Source organism: Salmo salar, chromosome 17, assembly GCF_965601325.2.
Source record: "Salmo salar chromosome 17, fSalSal1, whole genome shotgun sequence".
Lineage (NCBI taxonomy): Eukaryota > Metazoa > Chordata > Actinopteri > Salmoniformes > Salmonidae > Salmo > Salmo salar.
Window position 1 is genome coordinate 76,441,337 of NC_138307.1, and position 21,373 is coordinate 76,462,709.

The 21,373-nt window shown below is 47.6% G+C and overlaps 2 protein-coding genes across 3 annotated transcripts in view; one reads left to right on the forward strand and one right to left on the reverse strand.

Annotated features, from left to right (window-relative positions):
* Positions 1-14,561, reverse strand: part of LOC106596742 (calcium-independent phospholipase A2-gamma) — a 39,098-nt gene extending 24,537 nt beyond the window's left edge. Inside the window, exons 1-7 of one of the 2 annotated variants that reach the window (XM_082964145.1) lie at positions 14,056-14,561; positions 11,500-12,775; positions 11,145-11,294; positions 10,703-10,949; positions 9,673-9,844; positions 6,815-6,872; positions 6,102-6,296 (exon numbers count right to left, since the gene is read on the reverse strand). In XM_082964145.1, the coding sequence (XP_082820271.1) occupies positions 6,102-6,296; positions 6,815-6,872; positions 9,673-9,844; positions 10,703-10,949; positions 11,145-11,294; positions 11,500-12,567 (1,890 nt within the window). In that variant the 5' untranslated portion in view covers positions 12,568-12,775; positions 14,056-14,561. Of the gene's footprint in view, positions 1-6,101; positions 6,297-6,814; positions 6,873-9,672; positions 9,845-10,702; positions 10,950-11,144; positions 11,295-11,499; positions 12,776-14,024 lie in introns of both variants that reach the window. The other variant, XM_082964144.1, reaches the window with a different exon arrangement.
* Positions 13,060-14,329, forward strand: akap14 (A-kinase anchoring protein 14). The gene has a single exon (XM_014188011.3). The coding sequence runs from the start codon at positions 13,109-13,111 to the stop codon at positions 13,625-13,627; it is 519 nt and encodes a 172-aa protein (XP_014043486.1). The 5' UTR covers positions 13,060-13,108; the 3' UTR covers positions 13,628-14,329.
* Positions 14,562-21,373: the final 6,812 nt, after the last annotated feature.

Below are 21,373 nucleotides of genomic sequence, written 5' to 3' on the forward strand. Positions count from 1 at the left end.
CAAAGTTGGTCTAGCGGTTCCATACAGACACTCCCAAGTCTTTATTCAAGGCTAAATAAAGGTCAAATAAATAAACCACTCTCTGATTGTGAGGTTCCTAGGATGATTCTGCTTGGCCAATCTAAGAGCTTTGGCTTGGGTCAATGGACTGATGCCAACCCAGGGCACTGGTCCATGTTATTACTGACAGAGTGGAGGGACGGAGTTGGACATTACGACCATTACCGTGGCACCCATCCGCAATGTGTGTGTGCAGGGCCGGCTCCGGGCATAGGCAACATAAGCAGACGTTTAGGGTCCCAGGCCACTAGGGGGCCCCAGACCCCCAAAACAGGAACTCAGTCGGTGTCTCAATTTACTGTTGAGATATGAATAGTAGAATACACAAGATGATAAATGTGGTTGTGCATCAGCAATTTATCTTTTCTTATGTCAGTCACAGTTTGCCATGTCAACTAACAATTTTTTTTATTTTAAAGTTAGTCTAGCCAGCTATCTAAACTTGTAGTAATCATGGTCGAATTACCGACTGGACAGGCATGGCACGTACCCAGGGGCCCTGATCGCCAGGGGGCACCCATTGATTTTGTTAGTCACTCAGATATCATCAACATGGCATGAGTTGTGGAAAAATGTGTAGAAAGTAAAATTGCAGGACATTTGCTTTAAAACTGAAACAATCTCTCTAACCCATTGCAAAATGGGTAGAATTGCAACAACAAAAAACTCTTCCCCTTGGCAACAGGTATAGAACTGCAGTAAACATACTTTAAAACAGCAACATGTTCTCTACACCCCATGGCAACATGTGTAGAATTACAGAAAACTTACTTTAAAACATAAATGTTTTTCTCTCTGCTGTCAAGAGGGAGGCCCCTAAAATCTTGCTTAGGTCCACAAAAGGCTAAAACTGGCCCTGTGTGAGTGTGTGGTCGCATTAGCGCAGGACTCAAATTATTGTTGTTGTAAATTCTGCTCGGCTTCAGTCAGGGTTCACGCCAAATCATGAATGTAAAAGGACTAATTTCGTGCTTCAATTGCACTTCTCCACTGGATGAAATATCTTCGCTGTCATCATTGGATCACCAGACAGCGCTTTGACTAATGTGTAGGCTACTTTTCTACAGTGTAGTTGTTCTTAAAATGAAAGACTAACTATGATAAACAGAAATATTTTACAAGTAAAATGTAGATAAGCTAGCTAGGATCCCCTTAGCTATAATTATTAGCTAGCTACATAGCTAGATATCTCATTAGGAGGTGTCTGTTTATCTGCGATATGATTCCTGAAAATAGTAGCTTAGCCTGTTGATCTCAATAATGAATCTAGCCTAAACCTGAAGCCTAACCGTTATGGGCTCCTGAGTGGCACAGCGGTCTAAGGCACTGCATCTCAGTGCTGGAGGCATCACTACAGACCCTGGTTCGATTCCAGGCTGTATCACAACCGGCCGTGATTGGGAGTCCCATAGGGCGGCGCATAATTGGCCCAGTGTCATCCAGGTTAGGGTTTGGCCGAGGTAGGCCATCATTGTAAATAAAAATGTGTTCTTAACTGACTTTCCTAGTTAAATAAATAAATGATGATGATAGCTAACCAAGCCAGCTAGATAATGACCCTTTTGAAAGCTTAGACTCAGTGTGCAAAGCAGTCATCAAGGCAAAGCAGGGCTACTTTGAAGAATCTTTTTGGTTACTACATGATTCCATATGTGTTATTTTATAGTTCTGATGTCTTCACTATTATTCTACAATGTAGAAAATAGTCCAAATAAAGAAAAACCCTTGAATGAGTAGGTCCAAACTTTTGACTGGTACTGTATGTGCTTAATATACTATCCAGATAGGAAAATGTCACAGAACATTCCATAGAATTCTAGAAAATACCACTGGTCCCTAAAACGTCTAACTCATTCACAGTAAAAGGTATTACTATTGTGATTTCAGATGATCAATCCTTACAGAACACGGAACACTCAATATGCCTTAAGTTTTTCTCCATCTTCATTAGGAAGTTGTGTGGCAGTTGTTTGGGAAAGAAACGTGTGTTTTCTTGACTGATTACCATTTGATGGCTGTGGTGCCAATTTCTCATATCATTTGAAAGGGCTGTTTCTCAGCTTTCAAAATATGTATCATGTTTTCATATATGGTTTGACACCAGCAAATGTATCTTATTAATGCATGCAGAGGTCATGGACTGAGTACATTTCAGAGCAGTTAGCTGGTGTTCTAAAGCCTAGTGTTTTCATTCCCCTTTAAAACACTGATTTATTATGGACGGGCATCTCCATCCGGACTGACTGAGAGCAGAGGGAGTTCAGCTGTCAACCGCTTTCTCAGCCAAGAGCTACAGCTGCTACTTACATTTTAATCCCCACACACACACACACACACACACACACACACACACACACACACACACACACACACACACACACACACACACACACACACACACACACACACACACACACACACACACACACACACACACACACACACACACACACACACACACACACACAAAGGGATTAGTGATAAGAGTCTATTGACTATGTAATAGCATATTAGTTAGGCCTGTCCACTGGGTATGTAGCATTGTCAGAGAAGAGAGAGAGCTGAAGGGACATTATGATAATGAAAGCCCTGTGTCATGAAATGGACTTAGCCTTATCAGAATGTTGAAGCAGGAAGTTCAATGATCAAAAGGAGCTTCATCCAAGATAACCTCCAAGTCTCATGACAAACTAAGGATTCAAATGATTACTGGCACATTAAAACAACTAAATATGTCCATTGAACAGCAGAGAAAACTCCCAAAACAACGCAGCTCTCTGAAGAGGCGAGTCAAGAGCTGCGGACTTTGAATACATCTCTAGTCTACACTCTCCTCTTTGGTCTGTTGTGAAGCTTTTGAAACGAGGGAAACAGGGCCAAAACACAGTGGCACACAGTAAATAAAGCATGTCACCAAATCATCCATCTCTCTCCACACACACACAGATCTCACACCGACTAACCCTGTGGCGTGTGTGTGCGGTACGTGTTTAAATATCAATAAATGATGGGAGTGTGTGTGGCAGGGCAGTGCTCCATTGTGAATGGCTGATCAAAGGGACTGTAGGGCAGGCAGGCAGGCAGCTACCTCTCCTTTCACACTGGGTAAAGGTTAAAGAACGGCTGTGTGAGGGCTCTGCCCAGATGGAGGGATGGAGGGAGGCCCAAACCCACTTGGTCGGGTAGATAGAAATCTCCATGGCAACCAGTGAATATTCTAAGGCTCTGAGAAGAGAGCTTGCTTTGCAGTTAGCTCTGATTTCCTACTTCCTGAAACCAACTAACATCCAGGAAATAGCCTTCGATCTATGACGCAGGTGTACAGTCTACAACCAAACAAATCTAAAGCAGGTCAACGGAGTGGCATCCAAATTACACAGGTCAAATACCATTTTGTTTAGCTGGAAAAGTCTGACAAACAAACAGGCTGTTGAGGTACAACCTGACAGAGGGTTGGCTCTCCATCAGATATTCTCTGTCTCCTCCCATTCCCCTACAGACAGCAGCACCTACAGGAACCCTTCTCCATCACGGGGGGCTCAGTCTTTCATGTGTGTGTTTGAAGTGAGAGTTCTGTTCACAATCAGACCCCACAGAGCCCCAGGACAGTAACAGGATTAGACCCAACCAAATCATGAGAGAACAAGAAGATAATTACTTGATACACTGGAAAGAATTAACAAAAAAACAGAGCAAACTAGAATGATATTTGGCCCTAAACAGAGAGTACACAGTGGCAGAATACCTGACCACTGTGACTGACCCAAACTTAAGGAAAGCTTTGACTATGTACAGACTCAGTGAGCATAGCCTTGCTATTGAGAAAGGTCGCCGTAGGCAGATGTGGCTCTCAAGAGAAGTGTGCACACTGCCCACAAAATGAGGTGGAAACTGAGATGCACTTCCTAACCTCCTGCCAAATGTATGACCATATTAGAGACACATATTTCTCTCAGATTACACAGATCCACAAAGAATTTGAAAACAAATCCAATTTTGATAAACTCCCATATCTATTGGGTGAAACACCACAGTGTGACATCACAGCAGCAAGATTTGTGACCTGTTGCCAAAAGGTCAACCAGTGAAGAACAAACACCATTGTAAATACAACCCATATTTATTTATTTTCCCTTTTGTACTTTAACTATTTCCACATCGTTACAACACTGTATATAGACAAATGTCTTTATTCTTTTGGAACTTTTGTGAGTGTAATGTTTACTGTTTATTTTTTATTGTTCATTTCACTTTGGTTTATTATCTATTTCACTTGCTTTGGCAATGTATACATAAGTTTCCCATGACCACGAAGCCCCTTAAATTTGAATTGAAATGGAATTGAGAGGGGTTGAGGTAGAGAGAGTACTAAAGCTACACATCCAGAGACAGATGAATTGAGAGGGGTTGAGGTAGAGAGAGTACTAAAGCTACACATCCAGAGACAGATGAATTGAGAGGGGTTGAGGTAGAGAGAGTACTAAAGCTACACATCCAGAGACAGATGAATTGAGAGGGGTTGAGGTAGAGAGAGTACTAAAGCTACACATCCAGAGACAGATGAATTGAGAGGGGTTGAGGTAGAGAGAGTACTAAAGCTACACATCCAGAGACAGATGAATTGAGAGGGGTTGAGGTAGAGAGAGTACTAAAGCTACACATCCAGAGACAGATGAATTGAGAGGGGTTGAGGTAGAGAGAGTACTAAAGCTACACATCCAGAGACAGATGAATTGAGAGGGGTTGAGGTAGAGAGAGTACTAAAGCTACACATCCAGAGACAGATGAATTGAGAGGGGTTGAGGTAGAGAGAGTACTAAAGCTACACATCCAGAGACAGATGAATTGAGAGGGGTTGAGGTAGAGAGAGTACTAAAGCTACACATCCAGAGACAGATGAATTGAGAGGGGTTGAGGTAGAGAGAGTACTAAAGCTACACATCCAGAGACAGATGAATTGAGAGGGGTTGAGGTAGAGAGAGTACTAAAGCTACACATCCAGAGACAGATGAATTGAGAGGGGTTGAGGTAGAGAGAGTACTAAAGCTACACATCCAGAGACAGATGAATTGAGAGGGGTTGAGGTAGAGAGAGTACTAAAGCTACACATCCAGAGACAGATGAATTGAGAGGGGTTGAGGTAGAGAGAGTACTAAAGCTACACATCCAGAGACAGATGAATTGAGAGGGGTTGAGGTAGAGAGAGTACTAAAGCTACACATCCAGAGACAGATGAATTGAGAGGGGTTGAGGTAGAGAGAGTACTAAAGCTACACATCCAGAGACAGATGAATTGAGAGGGGTTGAGGTAGAGAGAGTACTAAAGCTACACATCCAGAGACAGATGAATTGAGAGGGGTTGAGGTAGAGAGAGTACTAAAGCTACACATCCAGAGACAGATGATTTGAGAGGGGTTGAGGTAGAGAGAGTACTAAAGCTACACATCCAGAGACAGATGAATTGAGAGGGGTTGAGGTAGAGAGAGTACTAAAGCTACACATCCAGAGACAGATGAATTGAGAGGGGTTGAGGTAGAGAGAGTACTAAAGCTACACATCCAGAGACAGATGAATTGAGAGGGGTTGAGGTAGAGAAAGAGAGAGTACTAAAGCTACACATCCAGAGACAGATGAATTGAGAGGGGTTGAGGTAGAGAGAGTACTAAAGCTACACATCCAGAGACAGATGAATTGAGAGGGGTTGAGGTAGAGAGAGTACTAAAGCTACACATCCAGAGACAGATGAATTGAGAGGGGTTGAGGTAGAGAGAGTACTAAAGCTACACATCCAGAGACAGATGAATTGAGAGGGGTTGAGGTAGAGAGAGTACTAAAGCTACACATCCAGAGACAGATGAATTGAGAGGGGTTGAGCTAGAGAAAAATAGAGTACTAAAGCTACACATCCAGAGACAGATGAATTGAGAGGGGTTGAGGTAGAGAGAGTACTAAAGCTACACATCCAGAGACAGATGAATTGAGAGGGGTTGAGGTAGAGAGAGTACTAAAGCTACACATCCAGAGACAGATGAATTGGTTACCTGGTGCAGGTCTTTTCCCAGTGTATACTCCTGGAAGTACCCTGGGGCGGCAGAGGAGGCTCTGATGGCCTGCCACATCTTGTGTTTACAGTCTCCTATGTAGTGGGACCTGACCCCTGGTAGCAGGCTGTAGTTCCTGAACACATAGGCCTTCAGAGGTAGACCCCTGTTCACTATGGTGCTCACTGCTGACACCTGGAGGAGGAACAGAGGCATGAACTAAATGAAGACGTGTTCATGAGAGAATGGATGGGTTGGTTGTTTAGCAACAAAACCGACAGGTTGGCTTAGATTGTTAACAACATAAACGATATTTAGCCTCCCATCTTTATTGAAAACAGAAATACATTTGCACAATGAGCACTTGTTGTCTCTTAAATGCGTCGTTACAGTTGTTGGTTAGCTAGCTAGCGAATTTGATCCATATTAGCATTGACATGACATGAGTCAAAACCCCTGAAAACAAGACATGTTATCAAGAACAAGACACAATGAGACTAAATGAGTAACCTAGGATTCCCTACATGCAGCTTCTGGTCCTTGTTGCTATCTGACCATCCAGGATCGTAACAACGCAGGCCTTCCGGCCGTATCGATGCGTACCTATCATTTTGGTGACGTTGTCAGCCAACCCGTCTATAGGGAGTTTATTAAGTCTTTGTTCCCTGTGGAAGCATATGGTTGTTTAAAGTGATGTATAGATCAAATCTTACCTTTGGGCATTTTGGATCCCGGGCTGTCTCGACCATGAGGCCTTCTCCCATTCTCTCCCTGTTACACACAAAACAGTCACCACTTCATTATCAAATCCGACAAAATTATATACTGACATGACAGTATCCTAGACGGAGCAGCAGGGTACTGACATGACAGTATCCTAGACGGAGCAGCAGGGTACTGACATGACAGTATCCTAGACGGAGCAGCAGGGTACTGACATGACAGTATCCTAGACGGAGCAGCAGGGTACTGACATGACAGTATCCTAGACGGAGCAGCAGGGTACTGACATGACAGTATCCTAGACGGAGCAGCAGGGTACTGACATGACAGTATCCTAGACGGAGCAGCAGGGTACTGACATGACAGTATCCTAGACGGAGCAGCAGGGTACTGACATGACAGTATCCTAGACGGAGCAGCAGGGTACTGACATGACAGTATACTAGACGGAGCAGCAGGGTACTGACATGACAGTATACTAGACGGAGCAGCAGGGTACTGACATGACAGTATCCTAGACGGAGCAGCAGGGTACTGACATGACAGTATCCTAGACGGAGCAGCAGGGTACTGACATGACAGTATCCTAGACGGAGCAGCAGGGTACTGACATGACAGTATCCTAGACGGAGCAGCAGGGTACTGACATGACAGTATCCTAGACGGAGCAGCAGGGTACTGACATGACAGTATCCTAGACGGAGCAGCAGGGTACTGACATGACAGTATCCTAGACGGAGCAGCAGGGTACTGACATGACAGTATACTAGACGGAGCAGCAGGGTACTGACATGACAGTATCCTAGACGGAGCAGCAGGGTACTGACATGACAGTATCCTAGACGGAGCAGCAGGGTACTGACATGACAGTATACTAGACGGAGCAGCAGGGTACTGACATGACAGTATACTAGACGGAGCAGCAGGGTACTGACATGACAGTATCCTAGACGGAGCAGCAGGGTACTGACATGACAGTATACTAGACGGAGCAGCAGGGTACTGACATGACAGTATCCTAGACGGAGCAGCAGGGTACTGACATGACAGTATCCTAGACGGAGCAGCAGGGTACTGACATGACAGTATCCTAGACGGAGCAGCAGGGTACTGACATGACAGTATCCTAGACGGAGCAGCAGGGTACTGACATGACAGTATACTAGACGGAGCAGCAGGGTACTGACATGACAGTATCCTAGACGGAGCAGCAGGGTACTGACATGACAGTATACTAGACGGAGCAGCAGGGTACTGACATGACAGTATACTAGACGGAGCAGCAGGGTACTGACATGACAGTATACTAGACGGAGCAGCAGGGTACTGACATGACAGTATACTAGACGGAGCAGCAGGGTACTGACATGACAGTATACTAGACGGAGCAGCAGGGTACTGACATGACAGTATACTAGACGGAGCAGCAGGGTACTGACATGACAGTATACTAGACGGAGCAGCAGGGTACTGACATGACAGTATCCTAGACGGAGCAGCAGGGTACTGACATGACAGTATCCTAGACGGAGCAGCAGGGTACTGACATGACAGTATCCTAGACGGAGCAGCAGGGTACTGACATGACAGTATACTAGACGGAGCAGCAGGGTACTGACATGACAGTATCCTAGACGGAGCAGCAGGGTACTGACATGACAGTATACTAGACGGAGCAGCAGGGTACTGACATGACAGTATCCTAGACGGAGCAGCAGGGTACTGACATGACAGTATACTAGACGGAGCAGCAGGGTACTGACATGACAGTATCCTAGACGGAGCAGCAGGGTACTGACATGACAGTATCCTAGACGGAGCAGCAGGGTACTGACATGACAGTATCCTAGACGGAGCAGCAGGGTACTGACATGACAGTATCCTAGACGGAGCAGCAGGGTACTGACATGACAGTATACTAGACGGAGCAGCAGGGTACTGACATGACAGTATCCTAGACGGAGCAGCAGGGTACTGACATGACAGTATACTAGACGGAGCAGCAGGGTACTGACATGACAGTATACTAGACGGAGCAGCAGGGTACTGACATGACAGTATACTAGACGGAGCAGCAGGGTACTGACATGACAGTATACTAGACGGAGCAGCAGGGTACTGACATGACAGTATCCTAGACGGAGCAGCAGGGTACTGACATGACAGTATCCTAGACGGAGCAGCAGGGTACTGACATGACAGTATACTAGACGGAGCAGCAGGGTACTGACATGACAGTATACTAGACGGAGCAGCAGGGTACTGACATGACAGTATACTAGACGGAGCAGCAGGGTACTGACATGACAGTATACTAGACGGAGCAGCAGGGTACTGACATGACAGTATACTAGACGGAGCAGCAGGGTACTGACATGACAGTATACTAGACGGAGCAGCAGGGTACTGACATGACAGTATACTAGACGGAGCAGCAGGGTACTGACATGACAGTATACTAGACGGAACAGCAGGGTACTGACATGACAGTATCCTAGACGGAGCAGCAGGGTACTGACATGACAGTATACTAGACGGAGCAGCAGGGTACTGACATGACAGTATACTAGACGGAGCAGCAGGGTACTGACATGACAGTATACTAGACGGAGCAGCAGGGTACTGACATGACAGTATACTAGACGGAGCAGCAGGGTACTGACATGACAGTATACTAGACGGAGCAGCAGGGTACTGACATGACAGTATACTAGACGGAACAGCAGGGTACTGACATGACAGTATACTAGACGGAGCAGCAGGGTACTGACATGACAGTATCCTAGACGGAGCAGCAGGGTACTGACATGACAGTATCCTAGACGGAGCAGCAGGGTACTGTACTCACTTGAGGATGTTCTCCCAGATCTGGCTGTCGTAGAAGGCGTGGCTCCAGCCCATCTTGACGGTTCCCACGATGACGTTCTGTTTGAACACATCAGAACCCAGCTTCCTGTAGAGTTCCTCACAATCATCCAGAGGAATCTGGAACACCCCCAACATGAAGGCCAGGATCGCACCTGCGAGGTAGGGGTTCGGGGAGGGGTCTCGTGTTAGGTAGGGGTTCATCGTGTTAGGTAGGGGTTCATCGTGTTAGGTAGGGGTTCATCGTGTTAGGTAGGGGTTCATCGTGTTAGGTAGGGGTTCATCGTGTTAGGTAGGGGTTCATCGTGTTAGGTAGGGGTTCATCGTGTTAGGTAGGGGTTCATCGTGTTAGGTAGGGGTTCATCGTGTTAGGATGCCACGTGCCAAACAGGACTTTCAGATTTACTTTTTTAAATTATTCTCCCCAATGTCGTGATATCCAATTGGTAGTTACAGTCTTGTCCCATCGCGACAACTCCAGTACGGACTTGGGAGAGACGAAGGTTGAGAGCCATGCGTCCTCCGAAACACGCCCCCGCCAAGCCATACTGCTTCTTGACGCACAGCTCGCTTAACCCGGAAGCCAACCTCACCAACGTGTCAGAGGAAACACCGTACAGCTGGCGACCGTGTCAGCGTGCATGATCCCAGCCCGCCACAGGAGTCGCTAGAGCGCGATGGGACAAGGACATCCCGGCCGGCCCAAACCCTCCCCTAAACCGGACGACGCTGGGCCAATTGTGCGTCGCCTCATGGGTCTCCCAGTCATGGCCGGTCTGTAATGACGCCTCAAGTGCTGCGCCACTTGGGAGGCCCTGACTTTTTGATTTTAAGACTGGACTGTATAGTGCCTTTCATTAAACATAGGTGACTGGTTTCTCAGACATACATGAAACCTAGTCTTGGCCTAAAAAGAATGCTCAATGGGTTATGTTGCCAGGACTAGGCCTGATCTGTCTGGGAAAGCAGCTCTAGTAGTGTTGTAGAAAACACAGCATGGTGAAACAGCCTACCTGTGCTGACCCCACAGATGTAGTCAAACAACTGGTAGATGGGTTTGCCCGTCAGGGTCTGCAGTTTGTGTAGGGTCTGCAGGGCTACCAGTCCCCTGGTCCCCCCTCCATCGATGGCCAGGATCCGTATACCCTGGCCCTTCACAGGGTCTGTGTATCCCACCAGGGCCAGGGCCTCTCTCACTGCAGCCTGGAGCCTGGGGTCTCTGGTCTGCCTCAGACGCAACAGGCACGGGATCACCCTCTCCTGGGGGGGGGGGGGGTAAGGGAGACAGGTGGAGGTTCACTTCAGCAAATTCACACACTTCTACATGTACCTACCTTAGTTGATTGCACTGATTGGAAGTTGGTCTATGAGAGCTTCTGCTATATGAATGTAAATATACCCACAGTATATCTACAAGGATTGAAGTTGACATTGTCTCCAAAAACAGCCCCACACCTTGACGGCCACGCCGCGTGTCTCAGGGTACTCCAGTAGATGTAGGCTAAGCTCCTCCACACGGCTGGTGTGGATATTCATGTCTGTGGCTTTCTGGATGCCCTGCACCAAGGCTCTGGTCCTGTTGTCCATACTCACCCGGGCTATGATCTGGGATGGGAGGGCACAGAACATATCCAGGATCCTTTTTTAAAAATGAATATCAAAATTAGATATAAGGTAAGCATTGTGTGTAATGTTTTCCCTCTGTCCCAGATCATTGAACATGAACTTCAAACTGACAGGGTATTAAAAGTTCATTTTAATTCATTCACATGGCAGAGAATCATTAATGTATATGAATCAGTTTCAGTACCTTCTCTCTCTGGCTCAGCAGTAGTTTCTTGGCCCCCTCTTCAGCGTTCTTCTCCTCCTCAGTCTCTATCTTCTCTCCAGGCTTCCTCATAGCCACCTCAGTGGTCTTCTTCTCTCCAGGCATCCTCACAGCCTCCTCCATGGTCTTCTCAGAGGTCTTCTCTTTAACTGCTGCTGTGACGCTCTTGGGGTCAGCTCTGAACTTACTAGGTACCAAGGGTGCTATGTAGCTGCCAAAGAATGCCTGAACATTGGGGCGAGGGTCGGACAGATACCGCCCAAACCCCCCTTTTTTAGAGGGTGTTAGGGTGGGGGTAGGAGTGGAGGTATGGGTGACTGGGTCAGAGGAAGTACTGTCTGTGGCAGGGCTCTCTCGGGTGGGAACCCCCGAGGTTGGGCTAACCTCCTCCAGGGGAGGAGTCGGTGGTGGGGTAGCAGCCTCGCCCTGGATAGCCTTGGTCTCAGCTGCCACAGGTACTGAACCGGGGATGTGGTCCCCCCTCTTAGTACTCCGGTAGCGTTGATTGAGAGCAGGCTTGGAGGACGTGGATGCTTGAGCATGGTCATTTAGATGGTGAGGCTTCTTGTCATCTCCTGTTGATAGACTACTACTACTCCCGAAGTAGTCGTTGACATGTTGAGACAGGGTGCTGTATGTCTCGTCCATGTTGGTGGACAGGGCCTCTGGTTGAAACAGCTGTAACGTCTGCTTGGCCATGGCTGACGAGGAGCTAGCGGTGGATATAGCCACTGACGCAGCGAGGCTATGTTTGGGCTTGACGTTGGCCATGAAGGGTTTCTCTAAAGCCTGATTCTCCTTCTCCTTCTCCTTCCCCTCCTCTCCATTGTTCTGTCCTACTGTCTGGTCCTGCTCTTGTGGCTTCATGGCTATTGCAGCAGCTGAAGCGTCACTAGCTGCCGGGGTTGGAGTCGGAGGCTCCGCTTCGGCCGGTACCTTCTCTGCATGGGCGGCTGCGGCACTGGGCTTAAGGCGGGATATCTTGGAGAGGAGGTCGCTGCCGCTTACTGCTTTAGTAACAGTGTTGAGCGTGCTCCTGATCCGCGACATGCGTCAGCTCACACCAGAGACAGGAGATAGTTCAAATGGTATGACTGGACTACAGCCTTTGCTTGTGCCAGTGCTGATACAGGAATAGGCCTTGATGGGTCATCTCCTTCACTTGTGTGGTCTGTGTTCAGTTAGGACAAGCTCTGGAGACTGGGTCAGTCCTCTTGGCTCTGGTCCAGCACAGGTCATCTAGGAATGAAGCTGCCTCCTAGAATATCCGAGAAAGAAAGCTAATGGATGTCAGAGGACTTTGTGCAAAATCTAGCTAAATAAACATACCATTTAGTCTAAAGTAAAACCACAATGGAGCGAAACAGCCCCTCATTAGAATGAACAAAGGTATTGGCCCACACAAAAAAAATAGATAGCACTGGTTGGCCATTCAAACCCTATCAATTACCCGGATGTTCCTTCTGTTCCATGGTAGCCATGGAAACCCTTCAAAACAACAACATTCGTTTTCCAGTGTAGTAAACGTATGATATCTACGGGTTTCCAAATACTTTCTCAAAGTAAGTTTTGATATACGAAGAGAAACAAGATGGATGAGCGGCCTTCATCAAACCTAAGCTTGAGAGCATCTGAAATCGTGAAAAATGTACTGGAGAACGCACGCGGTGCCCTCGGCCACCAGCAAGAGGTGGAAGACTCCACCGAATACGAGTTTAGAAACATCGAATGGATCACTTGCAAGGACTTTACAATTGAACTGGGGAAACTGCGAATCGAGGAGTACATCCACACATGGGAGGTGCACACCAGCTGGCTTTTTAGCCTAGTATTCCTCCAGGAGACGGATCACGAGTTTCACAAACAGTACCACTACCGGGCACAATGGAGCATCCCCACCCGACGCACCCCGATCCCCAAGGCGACTGCCTGTGTCTACTTTGTCATTGTGATTTCCAAGATCAAACCTCAGACTTTGCCCGTGGAGGTGTACTTTCTAGTGGAGTCGAACAGGCTGACACACAGGCCAGGGCAAACGAGGTTCAGGGAGAAGTGGTTGAAAGACGTAATCGAGAGCAAAACGTTGCTCCAGAATACTGTAGACTTTTAGCTGTCCATTCCAATGTTTACATTGCTAACGTTTCTGTGGCGAATATTCATCTCGAGACACCTAACGTTACCTAGCGAGCACATATCCAGGCCAAAGGGGAACACACGAGTCTTTACATGGACTTGTATCAATAAAGGGACCACTGCCTTCACTGTGAAGAGTTGGAAAAAAACATATCAGCATAGATATTTGTTTTACAACAACTCGGTCGTTTTTTGCTAGCTAGCTTAGCTTGCTAACTAGCGATACAACCCAGCAGCTAGTACCTAACGTTAATGTATTTTACGCCTGCTACGCTGGGTTAGCTAACTAGCAATGCAGCATCAGCTCGCTAATCATCATTGAGTTTACGACAGCCCATTTCAAAAGGTGTTTTGTAAATTATGATAAAACCTACACAAATGTAACATGTCATCCAAGGAAATTACCAGAATAATCAGCGTTTCATTGACAGATCTGCTCGCTTAGGAAAACAGGAAATGTGTAAATATACAATAGATCACGTTACGGTGCTCTGCTTCTCGATTGGCTGTTTCATAGGCACGTCAACCGCTAACCACCAACCACGAGAGGGCATGCATTGACTGCTCTCTAACACTAGAGGGCAGCATTTTATGTGAGATCATCCTCCCTGTGTGAATCATTAGATTTCATTCTGGAACAGCTACAGTATTTCATTGAATTTAAATAGGCGAAAAATCATTCCGCATGACTCATTTGTATTATTTATGTTTGGCACAAATGTTTATTTCACCAATTTGAGTATGAACTAATGATTTGATAAAATCTAGATGGAGTGTGCATCCGATTGTAATCTACAACATTCCAGCATCATGGAGAGCGGCATTGCCACATACAGCCCACCACCGAAAGTAGCTAATGGCTTAGCAATAACATTATTATTTTTGTTGTTAACCCAATCACAAGAGGAGGATTGTTCAATTGATAAAATACAATATCAACATGTGATGCAAATTAAATATGGATGATTTAGAGATCATTCATTGATCATCCCATTGAGGATTTATCTATCTCTACTATGGATTCTTCCGTGCAGTCTCATTCAACAACATGCAGTGTGAAATGTCATGAAGGTGTGCAAATGTCAAATGAGCTCAGTGGTTTTTGCCTGTCTCTTATCTTGATACAACATGGTTGGGAGGAACATTGTTTTCTATGATTTCAACAAAGGTAATTGGACAAGGTCCATTCAAATCTCACAATGGGGTGCCCACGAATTCTCTCAAACCTCAATGTAAAACCACTGTCTGGATGTGTCCCAAATGGAACCTGTTCCTGTGTCTGTTCCTGTGCCTGTTCCTGTTCCTGTGTCTGTGCCTGTTCCTGTGTCTGTGCCTGTTCCTGTTCCTGTGTCTGTGCCTGTTCCTGTGTCTGTGCCTGTTCCTGTGTCTGTGCCTGTTCCTGTGTCCGTGCCTGTTCCTGTTCCTGTGTCTGTGCCTGTTCCTGTGTCTGTGCCTGTTCCTGTGTCTGTGCCTGTTCCTGTGTCTGTTCCTGTGTCTGTGCCTGTTCCTGTGCCTGTTCCTGTTCCTGTGTCTGTGCCTGTTCCTGTGTCTGTGCCTGTTCCTGTGTCTGTGCCTGTGCCTGTTCCTGTGTCTGTTCCTGTGTCTGTGTCTGTTCCTGTGTCTGTTCCTGTTCCTGTGTCTGTTCCTGTGTCTGTTCCTGTTCCTGTGTCTGTTCCTGTGCCTGTGCCTGTTCCTGTGTCTGTTCCTGTGTCTGTGTCTGTTCCTGTGTCTGTTCCAGTGTCTGTTCCTGTTCCTGTGTCTGTTCCTGTGTCTGTGTCTGTGCCTGTTCCTGTGTCTGTTCCTGTGCCTGTTCCTGTGTCTGTTCCCGTGTCTGTTCCTGTGTCTGTGTCTGTTCCCGTGTCTGTTCCTGTGTCTGTTCCTGTTCCTGTGTCTGTTCCTGTGCCTGTTCCTGTGTCTGTGCCTGTGTCTGTGCCTGTTCCTGTGCCTGTTCCTGTGTCTGTGCCTGTTCCTGTGTCTGTGCATGTGCCTGTTCCTGTGTCTGTGTCTGTGCCTGTTCCTGTGCCTGTTCCTGTGTCTGTTCCTGTTCCTGTGTCTGTTCCTGTGTCTGTTCCTGTGTCTGTTCCAGTGTCTGTGCCTGTTCCTGTGTCTGTGTCTGTGCCTGTGTCTGTGCCTGTTCCTGTGTCTGTGCCTGTTCCTGTGCCTGTTCCTGTGTCTGTTCCCGTGTCTGTTCCTGTGTCTGTTCCCGTGTCTGTTCCTGTGTCTGTGTCTGTTCCCGTGTCTGTTCCTGTGTCTGTTCCTGTTCCTGTGTCTGTTCCTGTGCCTGTTCCTGTGTCTGTGCCTGTTCCTGTGTCTGTGCCTGTGTCTGTTCCTGTGTCTGTTCCTGTTCCCGTGTCTGTGCCTGTTCCTGTGTCTGTTCCTGTGTCTGTTCCTGTGTCTGTTCCTGTGTCTGTTCCTGTGCCTGTTCCTGTGTCTGTGCCTGTTCCTGTGTCTGTTCCTGTGTCTGTTCCTGTGTCTGTTCCTGTTCCCGTGTCTGTGCCTGTTCATGTGTCTGTTCCTGTGTCTGTTCCTGTGTCTGTGCCTGTGTCTGTGTCTGTTCCTGTGTCTGTGCCTGTGTCTGTTCCTGTGTCTGTGCCTGTTCCTGTGCCTGTTCCTGTGTCTGTTCCCGTGTCTGTGTCTGTTCCCGTGTCTGTTCCTGTGTCTGTTCCTGTTCCTGTGTCTGTGCCTGTGCCTGTTCCTGTGTCTGTGCCTGTTCCTGTGTCTGTGCCTGTTCCTGTGCCTGTTCCTGTTCCTGTGTCTGTGCATGTGCCTGTTCCTGTGTCTGTGTCTGTGCCTGTTCCTGTGCCTGTTCCTGTGTCTGTTCCTGTTCCTGTGTCTGTTCCTGTGCCTGTTCCTGTGTCTGTGCCTGTTCCTGTGTCTGTTCCTGTTCCCGTGTCTGTTCATGTGTCTGTTCCTGTGTCTGTTCCTGTGTCTGTGCCTGTGTCTGTTCCTGTGTCTGTGCCTGTTCCTGTGTCTGTGCCTGTTCCTGTGTCTGTTCCTGTGTCTGTTCCTGTGTCTGTTTCTGTTCCTGTGTCTGTTCCTGTGTCTGTGCCTGTTCCTGTGTCTGTGCCTGTTCCTGTGTCTGTTCCTGTGTCTGTGCCTGTTCCTGTGTCTGTTCCTGTGTCTGTGTCTGTTCCCGTGTCTGTTCCTGTGTCTGTGTCTGTTCCTGTGTCTGTTCCTGTGTCTGTTCCTGTTCCTGTGTCTGTTCCTGTTCCCGTGTCTGTGCCTGTTCATGTGTCTGTTCCTGTGTCTGTTCCTGTGTCTGTTCCTGTTCCTGTGTCTGTTCCTGTGCCTGTTCCTGTGTCTGTGCCTGTTCCTGTGTCTGTTCCTGTGTCTGTTCCTGTGTCTGTTCCTGTTCCCGTGTCTGTGCCTGTTCATGTGTCTGTTCCTGTGTCTGTTCCTGTGTCTGTGTCTGTGTCTGTTCCTGTGTCTGTGCCTGTTCCTGTGTCTGTGCCTGTTCCTGTGTCTGTTCCTGTGTCTGTTTCTGTTCCTGTGTCTGTTCCTGTGTCTGTGCCTGTTCCTGTGTCTGTGCCTGTTCCTGTGTCTGTTCCTGTTCCTGTGTCTGTTCCTGTGTCTGTGTCTGTTCCCGTGTCTGTTCCTGTGTCTGTGTCTGTTCCCGTGTCTGTTCCCGTGTCTGTTCCTGTTCCTGTGTCTGTTCCCGTGTCTGTTCCTGTGTCTGTTTCTGTTCCTGTGTCTGTGCCTGTTCCTGTGTCTGTTCCTGTGTCTGTTCCTGTGTCTGTTCCCGTGTCTGTTCCTGTGTCTGTTTCTGTTCCTGTGTCTGTGCCTGTTCCTGTGTCTGTTCCTGTGTCTGTTCCTGTTCCTGTGTCTGTTCCTGTGTCTGTTCCTGTGTCTGTTCATGTGTCTGTTCCTGTGTCTGTGCCTGTTCCTGTGTCTGTTCCTGTGTCTGTGTCTGTTCCCGTGTCTGTTCCTGTGTCTGTTTCTGTTCATGTGTCTGTTCCTGTGTCTGTTCCTGTGCCTGTGCCGGTTCCTGTGTCTGTTCATGTGTCTGTTCCTGTGTCTGTGCCTGTTCCTGTGTCTGTTCCTGTGTCTGTGTCTGTTCCTGTGCCTGTTCCTGTGCCTGTTCCCGTGTCTGTTCCTGTGTCTGTTCCTGTGTCTGTTCCTGTTCATGTGTCTGTTCCTGTGCCTGTTCCTGTGTCTGTGCCTGTTGCTGTGCCTGTTCCTGTGTCTGTTCCTGTGTCTGCTCCCGTGTCTGTTCCTGTTCCTGTGTCTGTTCCTGTGCCTGTTCCTGTTCCTGTTCCTGTGTCTGTTCCTGTGTCTGTTCCTGTTCCTGTGTCTGTTCCTGTGTCTGTTCCTGTGTCTGTTCCTGTGTCTGTTCCTGTTCCTGTGTCTGTTCCTGTTCCTGTGTCTGTTCCTGTGTCTGTTCCTGTTCCTGTGTCTGTTCCTGTTCATGTGTCTGTTCATGTGTCTGTTCCTGTGTCTGTTCCTGTTCCTGTGTCTGTTCCTGTGCCTGTGCCGGTTCCCTGTGCCCGCTCTAAAGGGCCATAGAGTTCTCAACGTGTTTATTGGATTTCCACCCTATTACATGACACAAACAGTACGCCTGCTTCACCAGTAGTGGGCATAGACCAGTTGAATAAATGACTCTCTGGTACAGCGTGTAATAACATGCGAGCACAGTAACAACCCACAGAGGCACAGTGCTGCTGGAGGAGCACAGTAACAACCCACAGAGGCACAGTGCTGCTGGAGAAGCACAGCAACAACCCACAGAGGCACAGTGCTGCTGGAAGAGCACAGTAACAACCCACAGAGGTACAGTGCTGCTGGAGGAGCACAGTAACAACCCACTGAGGCACAATGCTGCTGGAGACGCACAGTAACAACCCACAGAGGCACAGTGCTGCTGGAGGAGCACAGTAACAACCCACAGAGGCACAGTGCTGTTGGAAGAGCACAGTAACAACCCACAGAGGCACAGTGCTGCTGGAGGAGCACAGTAACAACCCACAGAGGCACAGTGCTGCTGGAGAAGCACAGTAACAACCCACAGAGGCACAGTGCTGCTGGAGAAGCACAGTAACAACCCACAGAGGCACAGTGCTGCTGGAGGAGCACAGTAACAACCCACAGAGGCACAGTGCTGCTGGAGGAGCACAGTAACAACCCACAGAGGCACAGTGCTGCTGGAGGAGCACAGTAACAACCCACAGAGGCACAGTGCTGCTGGAGAAGCACAGTAACAACCCACAGAGGCACAGTGCTGCTGGAGAAGCATAGTAACAACCCACAGAGGCACAGTGCTGTTGGAAGAGCACAGTAACAACCCACAGAGGCACAGTGCTGCTGGAGGAGCACAGTAACAACCCACAGAGGCACAGTGCTGCTGGAGAAGCACAGTAACAACCCACAGAGGCACAGTGCTGCTGGAGGAGCACAGTAACAACCCACAGAGGCACAGTGCTGCTGGAGGAGCACAGTAACAACCCACAGAGGCACAGTGCTGCTGGAGAAGCACAGTAACAACCCACAGAGGCACAGTGCTGCTGGAGAAGCACAGTAACAACCCACAGAGGCACAGTGCTGCTGGAGAAGCACAGTAACAACCCACAGAGGCACAGTGCTGCTGGAGAAGCACAGTAACAACCCACAGAGGCACAGTGCTGCTGGATACTCCTGTTGATCCTAGCTGCCAAAATTAAACACAATTACATTTTTGTGTTTGTGTATGTATGGATGTTTTATAGCAAAACCCCTTCCCCTTTGTTCCATTCAAACAGTAATAACAGTTTCAATAGAGATAATCAAAAACATACAGCAGAAGCAAACCCATTATTATGTCATATGTCATTATTATGTCATATGTCAATATTGTTCTATCATCCATAGAAGAAAAGCATTCTCTGATTATACACTGTATCCAGATTCCTGTCACAGTGCTCTGAACTGACTCAATAGTAAACGTTGTTGAAATTATGTTCCTTTCTATGAAGGGCAGCAGATAATTCCATATATTAGTGGCGCAATCCAATTCAAGTTGCCCTTCGCTCTTAACCATGACAAGTCCCCATAGCAACCGGGTCTTGCACCGTGCTCCCTGGAACCGTATAGGTAAGGATGATGATAGGGGTAAACAAGACACAGAGTGAGATGGTCAGATGTTTGGAACCGTATAGGTAAGGTTGATGATAGGGGTAAACAAGACTCAGAGTGAGATGGTCAGATGTTTGGAACCGTATAGGTAAGGTTGATGATAGGAGTAAACAAGACTCAGAGTGAGATGGTCAGATGTTTGGAACCGATAGATGATTCACACAGAGACTGAGGATATAGAGAATCCCATGAGGTCATATAGAAGTCAATTACACTCATTTACTGTATGACTCCAGATTCATTTTAAAGTCTATCGTACACAGTGCACGATGCTTCACAACCTAAAGATGAATCACACCGAGTGGGGATATTGGGAATCCCAAGGGATCATAGAAGACAAAATTGCAGTTATTGCTAAGTGGTGTTACAGCGTCACTCCAGAATCATTTCAAAGTGGCTAATGTAGCTCAGATCTACTGTATACCGTAGCTAGATACAGCTTTACTGCACCACTCCAGATTCATTTAAAGTATATAGCAGTGTAGCTAAGAGCCATTGGGAAACAAAAACTATATATATATATTTTAGGCATAGAGTACATGCTGTGTAAAAGTTGATATCTGAAGACAGAAGATGCAGCAATGGAAACGTAATAAACACTGGATGAATAATCTAAAAGGGTCTATTTCTGACTTGCTTTACGACAGCAAGCTTTAGAGCATCACTAATGTATGCACATTACGTCTGTATGTATGTTGCCCTGATCATATTGCTCTCTGTCACTGAGCATGATGGGTGGCATGGATAGGTGGCATGATGGGTGGCATTACTGGTGGCATGAATGATCGGCTATGAAAAGCCAACTGACATTTACTCCTGAGGTGCTGACCTGTTGAACCCTCGACAACCACTGTAATTATTATTATTTGACCCTATGAACGTTTGAACATCTTGGCCATGTTCTGTTATAATCTCCACCCGGCACAGCCAGAAGAGGGCTAGCCTCCCCTCAGAGCCTGGTTCCTCTCTAGGTTTCTTCCTAGGTTCCAGCCTTTCTAGGGAGTTTTTCCTAGCCACCGTGCTTCTACATCTGCATTGCTTGCTGTTTGGGGTTTTAGGCTGGGTTTCTGTACAGCACTATGTGACATCGGCTGATGTAAAAAGGGCTTTATAAATAAATAAATTTGATTGATTGATGGACGGGTGGCATGGACGGTTGGCATAGATGGGTGGCATGACGGGGGGCATAGACGGGTGGCATGGGTGGGTGGCATAGACGGGTGGCATGGACGGGTGGCATAGACGGGTGGCATGGACGGGTGGCATGGGTGGGTGGCATGGACGGGTGGCATAGACGGGTGGCATGGGTGGGTGGCATAGACGGGTGGCATGGACGGGTGGCATGGGTGGGTGGCATGGACAGGTGGCATAGACGGGTGGCATGGACGGGTGGCATGGGTGGGTGGCATGGACGGGTGGCATGAACGGGTGGCATGAACTGCATAATAGATATGCAGTTGTATAGTTGGAAAATACTATTATGTGGTACTTAACAGCGCCATAAACAGTGTCAGTGTGTCCTCACACTGAAGCAAAACAGCCTTTTATTCTAGCATGATGTGGTGTGCATCCCAAATGGCACCCTATTCCCTATATAGTGCACTACTTTTGACCA

Excerpts from the sequence above, each read along its gene's own strand:
- akap14 (XM_014188011.3), top strand. The coding sequence starts at position 13,109 with ATGGATGAGCGGCCTTCATCAAACCTAAGCTTGAGAGCATCTGAAATC.